The sequence below is a fragment of the Sinocyclocheilus grahami genome, unplaced genomic scaffold (assembly GCF_001515645.1).
Source record: "Sinocyclocheilus grahami isolate Dianchi unplaced genomic scaffold, SAMN03320097.WGS_v1.1 scaffold374.1, whole genome shotgun sequence".
Taxonomy (NCBI): domain Eukaryota; kingdom Metazoa; phylum Chordata; class Actinopteri; order Cypriniformes; family Cyprinidae; genus Sinocyclocheilus; species Sinocyclocheilus grahami.
In genome coordinates this window covers 15,335-32,077 of record NW_015505553.1, presented here as the reverse complement: position 1 = coordinate 32,077, position 16,743 = coordinate 15,335, and the positions used below count along the sequence as shown (strand labels likewise).

Genomic DNA, 16,743 nt, shown 5'->3' with positions numbered 1-16,743 from the left:
CCAAATACACACACACACTGTCACTTTAATCAGTCTGAATAAGCTCTTTTTGCACTACAAATCATTATATCTGCACTGTTATTTACTTCACTGGTTTGCACTCTATCTGCCATGTGCCTTGTGCTGCTTTATATATTTTTTTTATATTTTACCTTATTTGTATATTTGTAAAGTTGTATTTTATATTTAATCTGTATCTATCTGTATTTATGTTCTACTGTTAGTATTATCTGTATGCACCAAGGGTCTGAGAGTAACGCAATTTCAATTATCTGTGTGTGTGTGCTGTACATGTGGAAGAATTGACAATAAAGCAGACTTGACTTGACTTGACTTGATTCCAGCCGCCCACCAAAGAAAGACATTGTGCTTTGTAATGTTTTGACCATTTGCTGCCTGTTTGATTGCAAATGTGAGTATGTTGCAGAGTGTTAAACATCTGTGTACTACCCTTTGCCATCCCCAAAAAGCTGTCTTGGGTAAACTCTGAGAATGATAAGGGTGGTACCAGACTTTCCTCCCATCGTGATACATAAAGCAATTTGGAATAATTCCATTGCAAGAACTTGAAGAAAGCTCCACTCATAATGACAACAAAAGGCCAAATGCAAGCTCATGCAAGTCCATCAGGTTCCACAGGATTCTGAATCTTGTCCAGAAGAGTGTGATTCAAAAGAACATCAGGCCTCTTCAAGAAGTGCTAACTTACTGCCCATCATGCCTCTTGGCATGTAGGGCAGCAACAAAAGTCCTCCACTCCTGTCTGTTTTGGGCCAGCGTCTGGATGGTACCCCAAGTGTGGTTCAGGTTATTTAGTTCTCGTTCTACAGTCCGGCACCAGGTGTTCTTTGGTCTGCCTCTCTTGCGTTTGCTCTCCGGTGTCCAGTAAAAGGCCATGCGGTTAATATTTTTGGGTTCACTCCTTAGCAAGTGCCCAGTCCACCTCCATCTTCTTCTCATGATGATGGTTCCAATGCTGTCCTGTTTACAATGAGCGAGCAATTGCTCATTAGAGATGGTGTTTGGTAAGAGAATTCTCATGATTGAAGATTTTTTGTGTGGAAAAGAGCTTATTCAGGTCACTGTCTGTCATCCTCCAGCACTCTGAGCCATGTAACATGGATGAAAGCACACAGCTCTGGTACAACTTCAGTTTGGTCTTTGTGTAATACTGCTGGGACCTCCAGAAACTATTCAGCTATTCCTGCCCTTGCTAAGACGATTCTTTATGTCGCTGTCCACTCCTCCTACGCTGCCCAAGTAGGTGAACTCTTTGGTCATTGGAAGATTTTCTACGTTTACCTGCCCTGGTTGGGGATATGGTATATTGTTTGTCATCACATCTGTCTTCTGCAGGTTGATCCTCAGGCCTATCTGTTTAGCATATGTATTGATATGTCTTCTCCTGGATGTGCTGGTTTGTGTGGGAGACCAGAGCCAGATTGTCAGCAAAGTCCAGATTTTCAAGTGCAGTACAGAGGGTCCATCTCACACCTATTGGCTGGTATTCTGAAATGATCTACATCACCCAGTCAATGGCAATGTTAAAAAGTGTAGCGTCTGGAACACTCCAACACACAATATATATTTTGTTAGCTAGATTTCACAAATACTTTGTAACACCCCAGGACGCCGAACAAGACCCTGGTTTCATGGTAACCCGATACATTTACAACCTTGTGGAATGCGAGCCGGCTCTCATTCTGCTTTCTCCAGAAACAAAGGGACACAAATGCACAGGAGAAATGGACTTTTCTACTAATTAATTCATAGGAAAACCTTCTTTGAATGAACACCCATTTTCTTCAGGCCAGTGTGTATATTATTGCTGTGTTGTATTTAATCTGTTGTATTATAGACTATTTTTATCCGTGCTTACGATAAACCACACATTCATATAAGTAACTATTTCATGTCTAGTATCTATGAATTCGCCTTCCTATGATCGAAACAAGTGTGTATATTATATGCTGATACCTATGCAACATATTGATGTTCTAAGAATCGGTACTAATTTGTGCCTCAACACTCCAGCGAATTACATATGCAAAATACCATGCTTACAGACAAAGACTCATAAAAATGCATCACCCAGTCAATGGCAATGTTAAAAAGGAATGCTGACATCACACAGCCTTGCCTCACTCCAGTCTTCACATGGAAACGATGGTCGCTGTTTCGAAGCTGTTGTAGAAGCTTTTGATGAGAAGGACGATATCTTGTGGTATTCCATATTAATGTAGGTTGCACCAAAGGCTGTCTATGTGGATGCTGTCAAAAGCTTTCTCAAAATCTACAAAGTTGATGTATAGTTGCCTCTGCCATTCTGTGCACTGTTCAATGATGTTCCGCAGTACACAATTCTGATCTGTACAGCCTCTTCCTTTCCAGAACCCTGCCTGTTCTTTTCTGAGATGTTGGTTGACTGCATCCGATAGCTGCTGGATTATGATTTTTGCTAGGATCTTGTTTGGTATGGACAAGAGTTATTTCACGCCAGTTGTTGCTGCTAAGGGCTCCTTTCTTGGGGATCCTCACAATGATGCCTTTTGACCAGTCTGTCTGTATCTCTTTTTCTTTTCATATTGCTGTAAAGAGCGGGAGAAGCATCTTAGCTGCAAGCTCTGGGTCTGCCTTGAACAGTTATGCATTCAGGTTGTCCTGTCCAGGGGCTTTCCTGTTTTTAAGGGACATTATGTTTCCAATGATTTCTTCCTTCTCTGCTGGTGCAGTATTGATGTCCAGATCATGCGCCGCTTCCTGAATGTCAACTTCTGATGTTGGTGGTGGCCTGTTCAAGACCTCGCAGAAGTGTTCAGCCCAGCGAGAGTCAATTTATGTTTCTGATGTCAGCAATTGCCCATTTTTGTCTGTGATTGGTGCGTCTTTACTTCCACAATATTTGCCACAGATTACCTTGGTTATTTTATATACCTTTCCTTGTTCTCCCCTGCTAGCTGCTTCTTCAGTCTGGCTTGCAAGGTTATCCATGAACGCTTTTTTGTCTGATCTTGCCAATCTCTTCACTTCCGCCAGTTGTTGCTGCTAAGGGCTCCTTTCTTGGGGATCCTCACAATGATGCCTTTTGACCAGTCTGTCTGTATCTCTTTTTCTTTTCATATTGCTGTAAAAAGCGGGAGAAGCATCTTAGCTGCAAGCTCTGGGTCTGCCTTGAACAGTTATGCATTCAGGTTGTCCTGTTCAAACAGGGGAGGTTGCACCAGTCATTTGTAAGACCTTTTTTCCAATGCACCATATCTTTACTGCGAAAATATGAAACATAACAAGAAAATCTCCAATATATATACAGTTGCAGCTGCAACTAGAATAAGACTGGCAGCATGGTCAGAGAGGAGGAAAAAAGATATGGTGGTGTGGCAGAAAAAGACACACCACTGGTGTTGGGAGAAGTAAATAAGATTAAGTTATTTTGGTTGTGCTGAAGAGATTTAAGTTGTAAACCTGAGACCTTCTGTTTGATTATTAAACCTCATCTGCATGCTGAGGAGACAGTTGAAGCCGTGTTTATTGAAAAACTACACAAGTTAAAGACCCACAACCTCTCATGCTGCCACATATGGTGAAGAATGCAGCGGGCAACTGCATGACTACCGATGCTCCAAAGTGACATAAAGGACCTCACAAGCCTGTTTTCTAAGCTAACTACTAACAGACATTCAAGAATTGTAAGGTGGAGCAAAGATCCAGAGGAGGCTTTCTCGAAACTAAAGAGGATGTTGTGTTCCAGTCCAATCTTGAAATCCCCAGACTTCACAAAATAATTATTGGTACAGACTGATGCCTCTGAGGTGGGTCTAGGTGCAGTCCGTTCTCAAATACATAAAGTTGAGGAACATCCCGTACTCTACATCAGTAGGAAATTGGCCAAGCATGAAAAAAATAATGCCACAATTGAGAAATAGTGCCTTTTAGTTTGGGGGGGGGAGGGGTTGTATCAATAAAGACCATGCCCCACTGCAGTGGATTGCCCAGAATAAGGACAGCAATGTGAGAATAACTAGATAGATTTTGAGTCTTCAGGCACTTCACTTCTCTGTTTTCCACAGGCCAGGACAATGCCATGGAAATGCTGATGCCCTCTCTCACAAAGATGTTCTCTTCACAGATGCCAGCCAACCATGAGGAGTGGGGGGTATGTGGCATCATTAGAGGGTATGTGCTAGAGGGAAGATACGTTGCTCTAAGATGGCTGGAACAAGATTGCATCTTGTCAAGAACTACCACTCCCAGGTCACCTTGCGAGGAAGCTAGTGGGCAAGATGGCCACCTTTAAAGGACTAGGCAAGGCAAGGCAAGTTTATTTATATAGCACATTTAGTACACAATGGTAATTCAAAGTGCTTTACATAAAAGAAAGTAAAATAATCATAAAAAAATAATAATCACAAAAATAAAACAAGGAATTTAAAAACTTTGAAGATGATTTAAAAATGTATTTAAAATGAATTTAAGACAGTTAAAATTAGAAAATTATTATACATACATAAAATACAGTGCAATCAGTTCGGACATCGCACAGTGCTCATTCAATAAATGCACAGCTAAACTGATGAGTTTTGAGTCTATATTTGAATGTGACTAATGTTTTAGCACATCTGATCTCTTCTGGAAGCTGATTCCAACTGCAGGCGGCAAAATAGCTAAAAGCAGATTCCCCTTGATTTGTGTGAACCCTTGGTATTTCTAACTGACTCGATCCTAATGATCTGAGTGGTATGTTAGGTTTATATTCAGTGAGCATATCTGCAATGTATTTAGGTCCTAGGCCATTGAGCGATTTATAAACGCGTAAAAGTACTTTAAAATCAATCCTAAATGTAACTGGAAGCCAGTGTAAGGACCTGAGGACTGGTGTGATATGCTCAAATTTTCTGGTTCTAGTTAAGAGTCCTGGCAGCAGCGTTCTTGATGAGCTGCAGCTGTCTAATGGTCTTGTTGGGAAGGCCGGTGAGGAGACCATTACAATAGTCTACCCTGCTGGTGATAAAGGCATGAACACGTTTCTCCAAGTCTTGACTGGAAATGTTTTTGAGATGATAGTATGCTGATTTAGTTACTGATTTTGATCAGTACTTGATTTTTAGTTGTTTGACCCCTAGAGTCAAAGTATGCATTCACCTTGAGAACTTCATCTTTGTTTTCAAATGCAATGACTTCAGTTTTCTCCTTGTTTAACTGAAGAAAATGTTGGCACATCCAACTGTTAATTTCATCAATGCATTGGCAGAGGGAGTCAATGGGGCTGTAGTCATTTGGTGATAAGGCTAGGTAAATCTGGGTATCATCAGCATAGCTGTGATAGGTAATTTGGTTCTTTCTCATTATTTAACTTAGTGGGAGCATATACAGGCTAAACAAGTGCGGTCCAAGAATTGAGCCTTGTGGGACTCCGCATGTCATGGATGTCCACTTAGACTTATGCGCTCCTATACTCACATAATAACCTCTCCCTTCTAAGTATGACCTGAACCATTTGACACCTCCTTAATAACTATGCACACCTGAATATAAGGCGTTTTTCACTTCCATCCTTCATAGGCAATTATATATAATTTATAAATGATTAAAGACAAAATGAATAGTAGTTTTTATGCAAGTCTGCTCTTAATTTGGTTGTACTATTTGTTCTAAGGTAGAACAAAGCAAAACAAACAATCTGGTGGAAACAACCCGAAAACAGTGCTCACCTACAGACAGGACCAAAACGGCACAGACTGGAGCACAGGAAACCACACACAAAACCAACAAGCACAGGACAGAGTATATATAGGAAATAAAATCACATCTGACAAATAAACTAGTGACAGGGCAAATGAGAGAGCAGAGTCAGAGGAGCACATGGCCAACAGACATAAACTGAGGTCATGTGGGTTTTGTTTCTAGAGCATACAGTAGGTGCCTGGATCCCACACAGGATTATAAACACAAACGCCAGGATCCTGACATTATGCTCCAGAAACGAAACCCACAAGACACAACACAGAACCAAAAACAGAATGTGTTACACAAGTGATGGGATCCCGACACTAACAGTAGAATAAAAACTAAACAAGAGTGTTGGATCCTGACAAGTAGCGTTTTTATCTTGTTGTGAATTTTTGTACTATTTGTTCTAAGGTAGAACAAAGCAAAACAAACAATCTGGTGGAAACAACCCGAAAACAGTGCTCACCTACAGACAGGACCAAAACGGCACAGACTGGAGCACAGGAAAACACACACAAAACCAACAAGCACAGGACAGAGTATATATAGGAAATAAAATCACATCTGACAAATAAACTAGTGACAGGGCAAACGAGAGAGCAGAGTCAGAGGAGCACATGGCCAACAGACATAAACTGAGGTCATGTGGGTTTTGTTTCTGGAGCATACAGTAGGTGCCTGGATCCCACACAGGATTATAAACACAAACGCCAGGATCCTGACATTATGCTCCAGAAACGAAACCCATAAGACACAACACAGAACCAAAAACAGAATGTGTTACACAAGTGATGGGATCCCGACACTAACAGTAGAATAAAAACTAAACAAGAGTGTTGGATCCTGACAAGTAGCGTTTTTATCTTGTTGTGAATTTTTTAATGTAATGTACAGTAGGTAACTACTAACGGTAATAAACTACATTTCCATTAGAATATGATACTTAATTATGGTTAATTATCTTAACATTTAAACACCAAATGCTAGCAAATCAGTAATCAGTTAAATTACTCATCCAGACCTTTCAAAAAATAAAATAAAATAAAATAAAATAAAATAAATAACTGAGGGGATTTGAACTGAATTTAAAGATTTCACAAAACAATTCCCTAATCTTTATTAAAAAGATAATCTCAAATCTATAATTACTGAAGATGTCTTAAAACTGTGTGCATTGATTTTTAAGCTTCATGTGTGTGCATATACTCACTGGTTCACCCTGGTACCATGCAGGGTTGAATTTCTCATCAGCTCTCAAACTGAAAGAGGCATTGCGAGTGACATCATACATCTTATTGTCCACAATTCCATGGGATTCTGGATATAGACCCTGCAAACGAAAAACATTTTATGAAAACAAAGCAAATTAACTTGTATTGTCTGAAAAGCAACCACTGGAACTAACAGTAATTGAATAAGTTAACCATTTTGTCATAGGAACTGCACAAAAAAAAGGAGTGGCAGAACTACTGAGGTTCAAAAAATAAGATGGAGAGTTCAAATCAGATTCCAAAATTAACACTTATTAAAACTGATAGTCTTACCGTCACACTGATGTAAATAGTAAATGATTCAAATCAAACCCATAAAAACGGTCTACTAAACTGATAACTGTCAATACATTTTGACTCATACGTTTTGTTCTTCAAGAGCAATTGTGGCTTAAAGGATTATTTCACCCAAAAATGAAAATTGGCTTGTGTTTTACTCACCCTCGAAGCATCCTAGGTGTATATGACTTTCTTCTTTCAGATGAATCCAGTCAGAGTTATATTAAAAAATTGACAGTTGGCGGAAGTGAGAGAAAAGTGTTTATTACGTTTGAAATATGGATATTTTTCTTACAAAAACACATGGATTCACTACAGAAGGTCTTTATTCACTTCCTGGAGCTGTGTGAAGCACGTTTTATTATGGATGCGCGCTCTTTATTTGACGACTTGTGGACTGTTCAACTGCAACACCCGCTGACTGCAATGATAGAGCTTGGAATAGCCAGGACAATTTTTAATATAACTCCGACTGGATTCGTCTGAAAGAAGAAAGTCATATACACCTAGGATGCTTCGAGGGTGAGTAAAACAAGCCAATTTTCATTTTTGGGTGAACTAACCCTTTCATTTCTGTCACTTACTGTCACTATGGTGTAATGATTTGGGAAGGTTTTGGTGGGATAAGCAGGTCGCATATATGGTGTAGAGGTCCCACATTTCCCTGAAGAGACAAGATGAGATTAACCACAGAATCTTAACCAGTTTTTAGACTAGTTTAAACCAGTGGTTCACAACCAGGGTGCCAGGATCCATTAGTGAGCTTCAGAAACCTTCCAAAGGTGCTTTAAGATGACTTAAAATGATTTAAAATAAGACAAACCAACCATAAAACTGGGAAAATATGTATATATGAGGTAGCTCATTTTAAAAATATGATTTATAGACCTGAAAAGTCATGTAAATTATTAAAATCTTAAAATGCCAAGGGGATTTTAATAGTTATGCTAGTTATGCCAACCTATAAAACATTTTATCAGGTAAAATTTGTGAGTAAACAACATTAAAATAATAATAATAATAATTGATTTAAAAAATCCTTAATCCTATTCCAGTAAATCACGAATGAATAGAAAATACATATAAATTCACAAGTTAAAAGAGTGAGATGCCTGAAGGACATTCAGGTCTTAACATTTTTGGAATTCTGGAGTTACATCTTTTGTATTAATTATTTGTATTAAATTGTTGTGGACAGTGGGGGGCCTTGGAGACAAAAAGAGTTGAGCACCACTGATTTAGACTAACAGGTCTATAGTACAGTGAGTATTATAATTCATCCTACATGACACTATGAAGAGATGTTTCTGTTGGTTTTAATACACCAATTCTTTTTTTAGCTGACATTTGATTCATTTTTTAAACAGAATGCTAAATGTTAAGAGATTTTAAAGACGACATAACACACAATTTTTGCCAATCTCAAATTAATCTTGAGTACCTATAGAGTACTATTGCATCCTTCGCATCTCCGAAGAGTCTTTAGTTTTATCGGATTTATAAAAGACAAATGTACCACTTCTCTCTGAAAACAGCCGAAAAACAAATGTTCTTCTAACAGATATGACAGATCTAATTCTACGGCCAGGGACAGACTCTGAGTGAATGTGACGTACTGAGTTTGCTGATGACAGGAAGCTGGCTGCTGTACGCTTTCATGTATCCTGCCCTGAATCCATCCAGAGACACCAGAAGTAGTGGCGGTTTAGAAAACCTACAGGAAAAGATGACAGTTTTTAGAAATGCTTCTCATGCCATGGAAAAAGTAGCTTCCTTTTTCGGTTGAAGCACCTATGGATAAAAATAGCTATAGGAAACTTGAGCAGGGTTTCACCCAGAGAACAGCAGATGTTGATGTATGTCTTCTAGCCCAAAACAACCTGTCACACCCAAAACACCAAATACACCAACCAGACCAACGGGGAAGAGCATGTTTTATTTCACGGTCTTGAATTACTGCAAAAACTCTCAATAAGAAACAAGCTTGCATCATGCATGCTCTAAATTGTAAAATTATTAAATGTATTTTCTATTTATGCTAATTTTCTCATAAAGCTTTTATCTGATTTTGCATTAGTGATTAAATAGACTCTTTACCTTACTGTAGATGTCTAACTCTGTAATGGCAACACTACAAAGTTATGGTAACAGTCCTGCCTGCTTACACACAACTCCCATAAAGCATTAAAAAAAAAAATAATAACATGGCTCATTAAGTTGTCTCTTTGTGTTTACGCCAGCGAATGCCATTATGGCCAAAGCTGAATGTATTTCAGAGTATGTTTATTATAGCGAATGGAAAAACAACACTGACCACACAGTGCATTTACCCAGAGTCAGACATAAACACACAAACACGCCTAAACATCTCTCTGTGCATCTTAACAGATGCATTCATATACAGTGCCATTTAAAAGTCTGAGTCCACACGTGATTTAAAATCTCATTTAAACTCAGAAAGACAAAGTTTTAGGATGCAGACAATTTAAAAGAAAGAATTGTTATGATAAAAAATGAATGCTATTTCTAGACCACTAATCAAACAAGTGCATTAGTGACACTGACCAGGTGAGCTCCTTTGTGCAAAGAGTCAGAGTTCCTTCCAATGAACAACAAGATCCTCTTTGGAAACTTAAACTTATTTAAGACCATTAGACATAACAGAAGTCTGTCTGAAACCAGTTTCCCTCATACAAAACCACTGCCTGTGAAGTCTTTGGCTAAATTTGCAGTAAGGCAGCTGTCTTAGCTTTCAGATGCAGCCAGCGGTAACGTTCTCAAAGGAAACAAATATTGTTGGTAACACCATATTGTCAAAGGAATGTGGTGGCCAACACAATGTGCCTAGAAAACCAATAAAGTCTCATTAACCACAGAAGGAGATGCTAATTTCTAATTGTCGAGTTATGTATATTAACCTGATTGCGATCTTGATATAGAGCCATCTCAATTATAAACATAAGTCCGTTACCCAGAAGGACATTGAGGAGTCCTGATGTCCTCGCAATCCTCTTCAATCCAAGGTTTTTCACCTGTGGAGAAAAAAACAAAGAGAAAGAAGTATTAATAGTAACTCGAAATACAGCCCAGGTGTTTTCTTCTTTCAGTGTCCAATTTGATAAAGTTTCCATCGATTAAACAGTGAGAAAGAAAAATGAAAGGCCGATGAGGAACAGTTCACTTTTCAAAGGCAGGAGAGGGTGCAAACGTTGGCCTTGATAAGACAAGAACACCACACATGCATGCAAACATAATCAATCTGGAATGAAGGTACAAAACATACTGGAACTACATCATAGTCTTCTAATGATACAACTGTCAGAGTCCAGGCAGCTTTTGTCAAGTGATAGTAATTAGCTGTCACTGGCTAATGCACAGGCAGGAACAAACATGGCTGTGATTGTGTACATAAGCAATACTGAAGTAAGACAGCTAGTGTAATTATGAGTTAACACAGCCAACATGTGAAAGCTTAAATCCCCATTGTGTTTAACACACATCATATGTGAACAATTTATGTTTTCAGAGGATTCAAAGAGCAGATGCAGTGCTTTCAACTATAGCCAAATATTTCTTTTGTTTTGTCACAAGGGCTGTATTTCATTAACCAAATGTTTTGAGTCAACAGTCAATTTTACAAATGCTTGTTTTCTATAGAAGCATTTTTATGTTGGTTTATGTAACGTTTTCAAATACCTAAATGCATGTTAACCGCAATTTAAAAAATGTATATTATTTTAAATGCAATTATCTGAACTTTACAGTTTTATTATTTCTACTTTTTGACCCACTTAAGTAGAGCTTAAAGGGATAGTCCCCCCCAAAATTAAAATGCAGTCATCATTTAGTCATTCTCAAGTTGTTCCAAACCTGTATGAATTTCTTTACTCTGTTGAACACAAAAGAAGATATTTTGGCTTCTATAGAAAGAGAAAAAAAGTACTATGGAAGTTAACGGGGACCAGCGACTGCTTGGTTACCCACATTATTCATAATATCTTCTTTTGTGTCTTTTCATACAGGTTTGGGACAACATGGGAGGGAGTAAATGATGACAGAATTTTCATTTTTGGGTGAACTATCACTTTAAGTACATCTATAAATGTAATTTCATAATGACTTCTATTGTCTTTGAAATATGGTTATTTAATGGCAGGTTCCCAGTTTGACAACTTGCTATATATAGTGTGACAACATAAATGTATTACATAAACTGTATCTTTTTTACAATGTAATACAACTGAAAATTGTAATGCTTTTATTGCAAAGACTTTAAGATCCTATACAGAAACTGACTTTCAAAAATAAACCTATTTATTGGAGTAAATATGTTATGACTAATATAAAACAATAGTGAAGCTATATCCTCCAACCACACCCAAAAAGTGACCTGAAATAATCAACTGAACATTTGTGAAAACATTTAAAAGGAAAACAAATGGCTATGAAAACACCATGTAGGGAAGTTTCACTGTTTTCTGTCCAGCTGAAGGCAGATGAACTCCAGGCCCAAATAACTTCAAAGACAAATCCTCCAGATCCATCACAACTTCACAGACACTTATGAGCCTTTCGATGAAACAGATAGGCCTACATGTCTGTTCAAAGCGAAATCGTAAACCTAACCAGCTTAAGGATTTTATACAACCATTATTATGGGATTTTATCAACCAAAATGTCTTTATTGACAACCCAAAATATCTATTTTCATTTATACAACATAAATGACAAATAACACGTTATGTAGCTACTTGATGAGAATGGAATGCAGAGCAAAGCATGTCTTGTACCTTCACATATGCTCTTGTAGTTTGAGCAGCAGTCACCCACTTTCACACAGTCTTCAGAACAGGAGCAGAGGCTGTTGAGCAAACGCTCCTCACCGCAGCGGAATTTAGAACACGTCCAGCGCTGACCTTGAACACAGTGAGTGACGGAGATAAACAGCAGGGCAGAGATTGATGTGGGAAGAAATGACAGTATCCTGGTTGTTGATATAAACAGCTGAAAGTTTGGTATCATGAAAGCACTTCGGAGCAGTATAGAAGAGTGCTTTCCAAACCAATGGAGCACATACATCGTATTTGCATGCAGACCTTTGGTTTAAAACAAATTTTGTATTGGTAAATGAAATTCAAATGAAAAAAAAAAATTACTTGAAGAAAGTCAATGGAAGGGGAAAAATTCTTAAAGAGACAGTTTACCCATTTACTCAGCCCGCGTTTTAATTCAGCAAATCATTTTGGGCAAACACAGACAATTATTAATATTCATGAGCTTAAAGGGACACGACACCCCGATGTCGTTCCAAACCCGTAAAAGCTTAGTTTGTTTTCGGAGCACAATTTAAGATATTTTGGATGAAAACCGGGAGGCTTGTGACTGTCCCATTGACTGCCTAGTAAATTACACTGTCAAGGTTCAGAAAAGTATGAAAGACATCGTCAGAATAGTCCATCTGCCATCAGTGGTTCAACCGTAACATTATGAAGCGACGAGAATACTTTTTGTACGCGAAGAAAACAAAAATAACAACTTTATTCAACAATTTGTCTCCTCTGTGTCTCTCCGCATCACCATAGCACCATTTTGGAGAAAATCCACTGAACGCAAGCAGCGTATGCTCTTCTGTGTCAGCCGCGACACAAGGATACATTTTCTACGTATATTTATGCTTTGATTTGAACGAAACCAGCGCATCCGTGCAGCACAGCTGACATAGAATAGCGTACGCTGCTTGCGTTCAGTGGATTTTCTCCAAAATGGTGCTATGGTGATGCGGAGAGACACAGAGGAGACAAATTGTTGAATAAAATCGTTATTTTTGTTTTCTTCAACTGATGGCAGGTGGACTATTCTGACAATGTCTTTCATACTTTTCAGGACCTTGACAGTGTAATTTACTAGGCAGTCAATGGGACAGTCACAAGCCTCCTGGTTGTCATCCAAAATATCTTAAATTGTGTTCTGAAGACGAATGAAGCTTTTACGGGTTTGGAACGACATGGGAGTAAGTGATTAATGACAGAATTTTCATTTTGGGGTGGGGTATCCCTTTAACAGACTGTCAGGCTGTATGAAATACAGCATGTCTTTAAGATGTTTATTATTTAGAATGTAAAACTGATGTCTGAAAGATGTCTATAAGATGTTTGTACACAGCAGATGCTTTCCACATGAAGTGATCTTAAACAGACATCTAGCAGACGTATGTGTGCTATCTGGGTTGCGGTCAATAAAACAAAATGCAATTAAAATTAACATGACAATGTGTACAAAACAGGCATTGCTACAGTCTGTTCGGAATCCTAGGCTCTCGAGCCGTATATGGTTCTTTCAGTGAGTGCCTATGGGTCGACGGAAGGAAAAATTAAACCAAATATTTTTTCATTTTTTTTATTTTCATCAATAATCAAAGCTATTGTGTGTCGATTTAATTAAAAAAATCTATATATTATATATTTTTTAGAATATTACATAATTCATCAATGCCAGTTTGTTGTATAATACACAAACCAATCATGATCTGGCACAATAAGTTCAAATTTCATTGGACAATGTGAAGTGGAGCAGTAATTTTCCATTCTTATTCATAAATCGGTTGTGAGGTGGGTTTTTGTTAAATGTGAGCCAAAATCATCACAATTAAAAGAACAAAAGACTTAAACTACTTCAGTCTGTGTGCATTGAATTTATTTAATACACGAGTTTCACAATTTGAGTTGAATTACTGAAATAAATGAACTTTTCCATGACATTCTAATTTATTGAGATGCACCTGTATTACCATTTTTGATAATTATGCAGCATTATGAAAGTCTATTATGCTCATCAAGCCTGCATTTATTTAATCAAAAATACAGAAAAAACTGTAATATTGTGAAATATTATTACAATTAAAAATAATGTTTTTTTTTCTATTTTAATATACTTTAAAATATTAAAAAATAAATAAATAAATACTGACCTCAAGCTTTTGAACGGTAGTGTATATTGTTACAAAAGTTATATTTTAAATAAATGCTGTACTTTCTTTAACTTTTTATTCAAAGAATCCTGAAAAAAAGTATCACAGGTTATAAAAAAATAATAAGCAGCACAACTGTTTCCAACATTGATAATAAATCAGTATATCAGAATTATTTCTGAAGGATCATGTGACACTGAAGACTGGAGTAATGATGCTGAAAATTCAGCTTTGCATCACAGAAATAAAATATATTTTAAAGTATATTAAACTTTTGGTCAAATAAATGCAGGCTTGATGACCATAAATTACTTATTGCAAAAACATAAAATAGTAATGTATCCAAACTGTTTTTTTTTTTTTACATGGCTAATTAAAATTTTAGCCCCTGCCCCTGAGGAACACGTCCCAGATAATTCTTCAGTTTATTATGAAAATGTTCATCCATATGTGGATCGGTGTCATTTTAGCATAATTGAGATACTATTATAACTTTTTTTTTTTTTTTTATATTTTATGTTTTCGTTTTAATTTCAGTTAGAGTTTTAGTAGTAATTTTGTTGTGTTTTGTCATTTCTATTCGTTTTTTTATGTGTATGTATATCGTTTTTGTTAATATTTATTTCAGTTTTAATTGTAGTTATTTTAGCAAAATGAGAAATGCTGTATTGTCATCCAGTTCAAATAAAAATGTTTAAGATTTTTTTTATTCGATTTTATTTTATTTCAGTTAAAGTTTATTTTAAGTAACAGTTTTTAGTGTTTAGTAAACTATAATAACCCTGATGTAGATTCTGCATTTTAGTTGTAATTATTATTATTTACATTATATTATAATATCATTATTTAGTTCTCACTATTATGAAAGATATAGTATTATCATTACTATTAAAGTTATATCATAAAATAAAATAAAAGCTTGGCTGTCATGCTTTCAAATAATATCACATATTTGTAACAACACATTATATATCACAGATCATCTCGGTTACTTGTGTAACCCTCGTTCCCTGAAGGAGGGAATGGAGACGTTACGTCAGTCGTGACTGACGAATTGGGATCTCGCCCGAGAGCCCAATCACCTTCGAGTGTTAACTAAACAAGCCAATGACAGTTGGCGTGCGTGTTTCGCCACGTGCACCCCGCCCCACAGCGCGAGTATAAAAGGAGAGCGCGTGCAAACGCACATCAGTTTTTCGCTGAGGAGCCAAGACTTGCACCCCGGCCGTATAGCGGTGGTACAGCAACTGTGGCGATGGGACGTAACGTTCAGGGAAAGAGGGTTACACAAGTAACCGAGACGTTCCCTTTCAGTCAGTCACGTTCAACGTTACGTCAGTCGTGACTGACGAATTGGGATCTGTATGGAAAATGGAAAGGAGGTATCATGTGGAATACACATATGGACTGGCCCAGGGCAGTGCTACATATGGAAGTCCCTGCGGTAGACTCAACCCGCCTGGGGTGAGATGACTACACAGCAGAGATGGCAGAGAACGACTGCCAGGGAAAGACACGGGCTTACCGTGAGGGGAGCCGTACCGTGGAAGAGTACACATGTGGGATCACCCGAAGGGGGAATCACTACACAAGGGCACCTAGCCCAGCACAAGGGCTGACCTTGGGCATGCACCTGAGTGCTGAGCCTGGCGTCTGGCGCTCCACTACGCCTGACCACCGAGGGTGTGGGAGGAACTCCAACAGGGTTCGCCATGGGGAACTGAACTGAGAAGCAAAAAAGCGCACGTATCTGGTCCGTAGAGGGGACTGGCACAGCAAGCCTGATCGACACCGAGCGGGTCCGGTGTTACTGCCTACCTGAGGCGAGTACACGAGAGGACACGGGCTCTACACGGAGATTATAGAATCTCGCAAACATGTTAGGTGTCGCCAGCCGGCAGCTCTACAGATGTCTGCTATCCAGGCACTCCGCGCCAATGCCCAAGAAGATGCCACTCCTCTCGTAGAGTGAGCTCTCACTCCGAGGGGGCATGGTAACCGTTGGGCCTGGTAAGCTAAAACTATAGCCTCCACTAACCAGTGGACAAGTCTTTGTTTGGAGACAGCCTTTCCCTTCTGCTGTCCTCCGAAGCATACAAAGAGCTGGTCTGAGGTCCTGAAGCTCTGCGTACGGTCCACATAAGTGCGCAAAGCGTGAACGGGAGAGAGCAGAGCAATGGCTGGGTCTGCCTCCTCCCGGGGCAGCGCTTGCAAGTTCACCACCTGATCCCTAAAAGGTGTGGTGGGAACCTTGAGCACATATCCGTGACAGGACAACGTGAGAGTTACCTGTTCCGAATTCTAGGCACGAATCGTCGACCGAAAATGCCTGCAGGTCCCCTACCCTCTTGACCGAGGCCAATGCGGTGAGGAGCGCTGTCTTCAACGACAGAAACTTAAGCTCTACTGACTGCAGAGGCTCGAAGGGCTCCTCCTTCAAGGCCGCCAGGACCGAGGGGAGATCCCAAGAGGGTAACAGGTGAGGGCGCGGAGGATTTA

General features: G+C 38.6%; 1 protein-coding gene across 1 annotated transcript in view; it reads right to left on the bottom strand.

Moving 5' to 3' along the window:
- The window catches only part of LOC107549497 (ectonucleotide pyrophosphatase/phosphodiesterase family member 1), a gene marked incomplete at its 5' end in the record, with an annotated part of 64,542 nt that overhangs the window by 34,148 nt on the left and 13,651 nt on the right, over positions 1-16,743 (bottom strand). Inside the window, 5 exons of the mRNA XM_016230611.1 lie at positions 6,938-7,057; positions 7,862-7,941; positions 8,894-8,991; positions 10,249-10,309; positions 12,068-12,193. Of these exons, the coding sequence (XP_016086097.1) occupies positions 6,938-7,057; positions 7,862-7,941; positions 8,894-8,991; positions 10,249-10,309; positions 12,068-12,193 (485 nt within the window). The remainder of the gene's footprint in view (positions 1-6,937; positions 7,058-7,861; positions 7,942-8,893; positions 8,992-10,248; positions 10,310-12,067; positions 12,194-16,743) is intronic.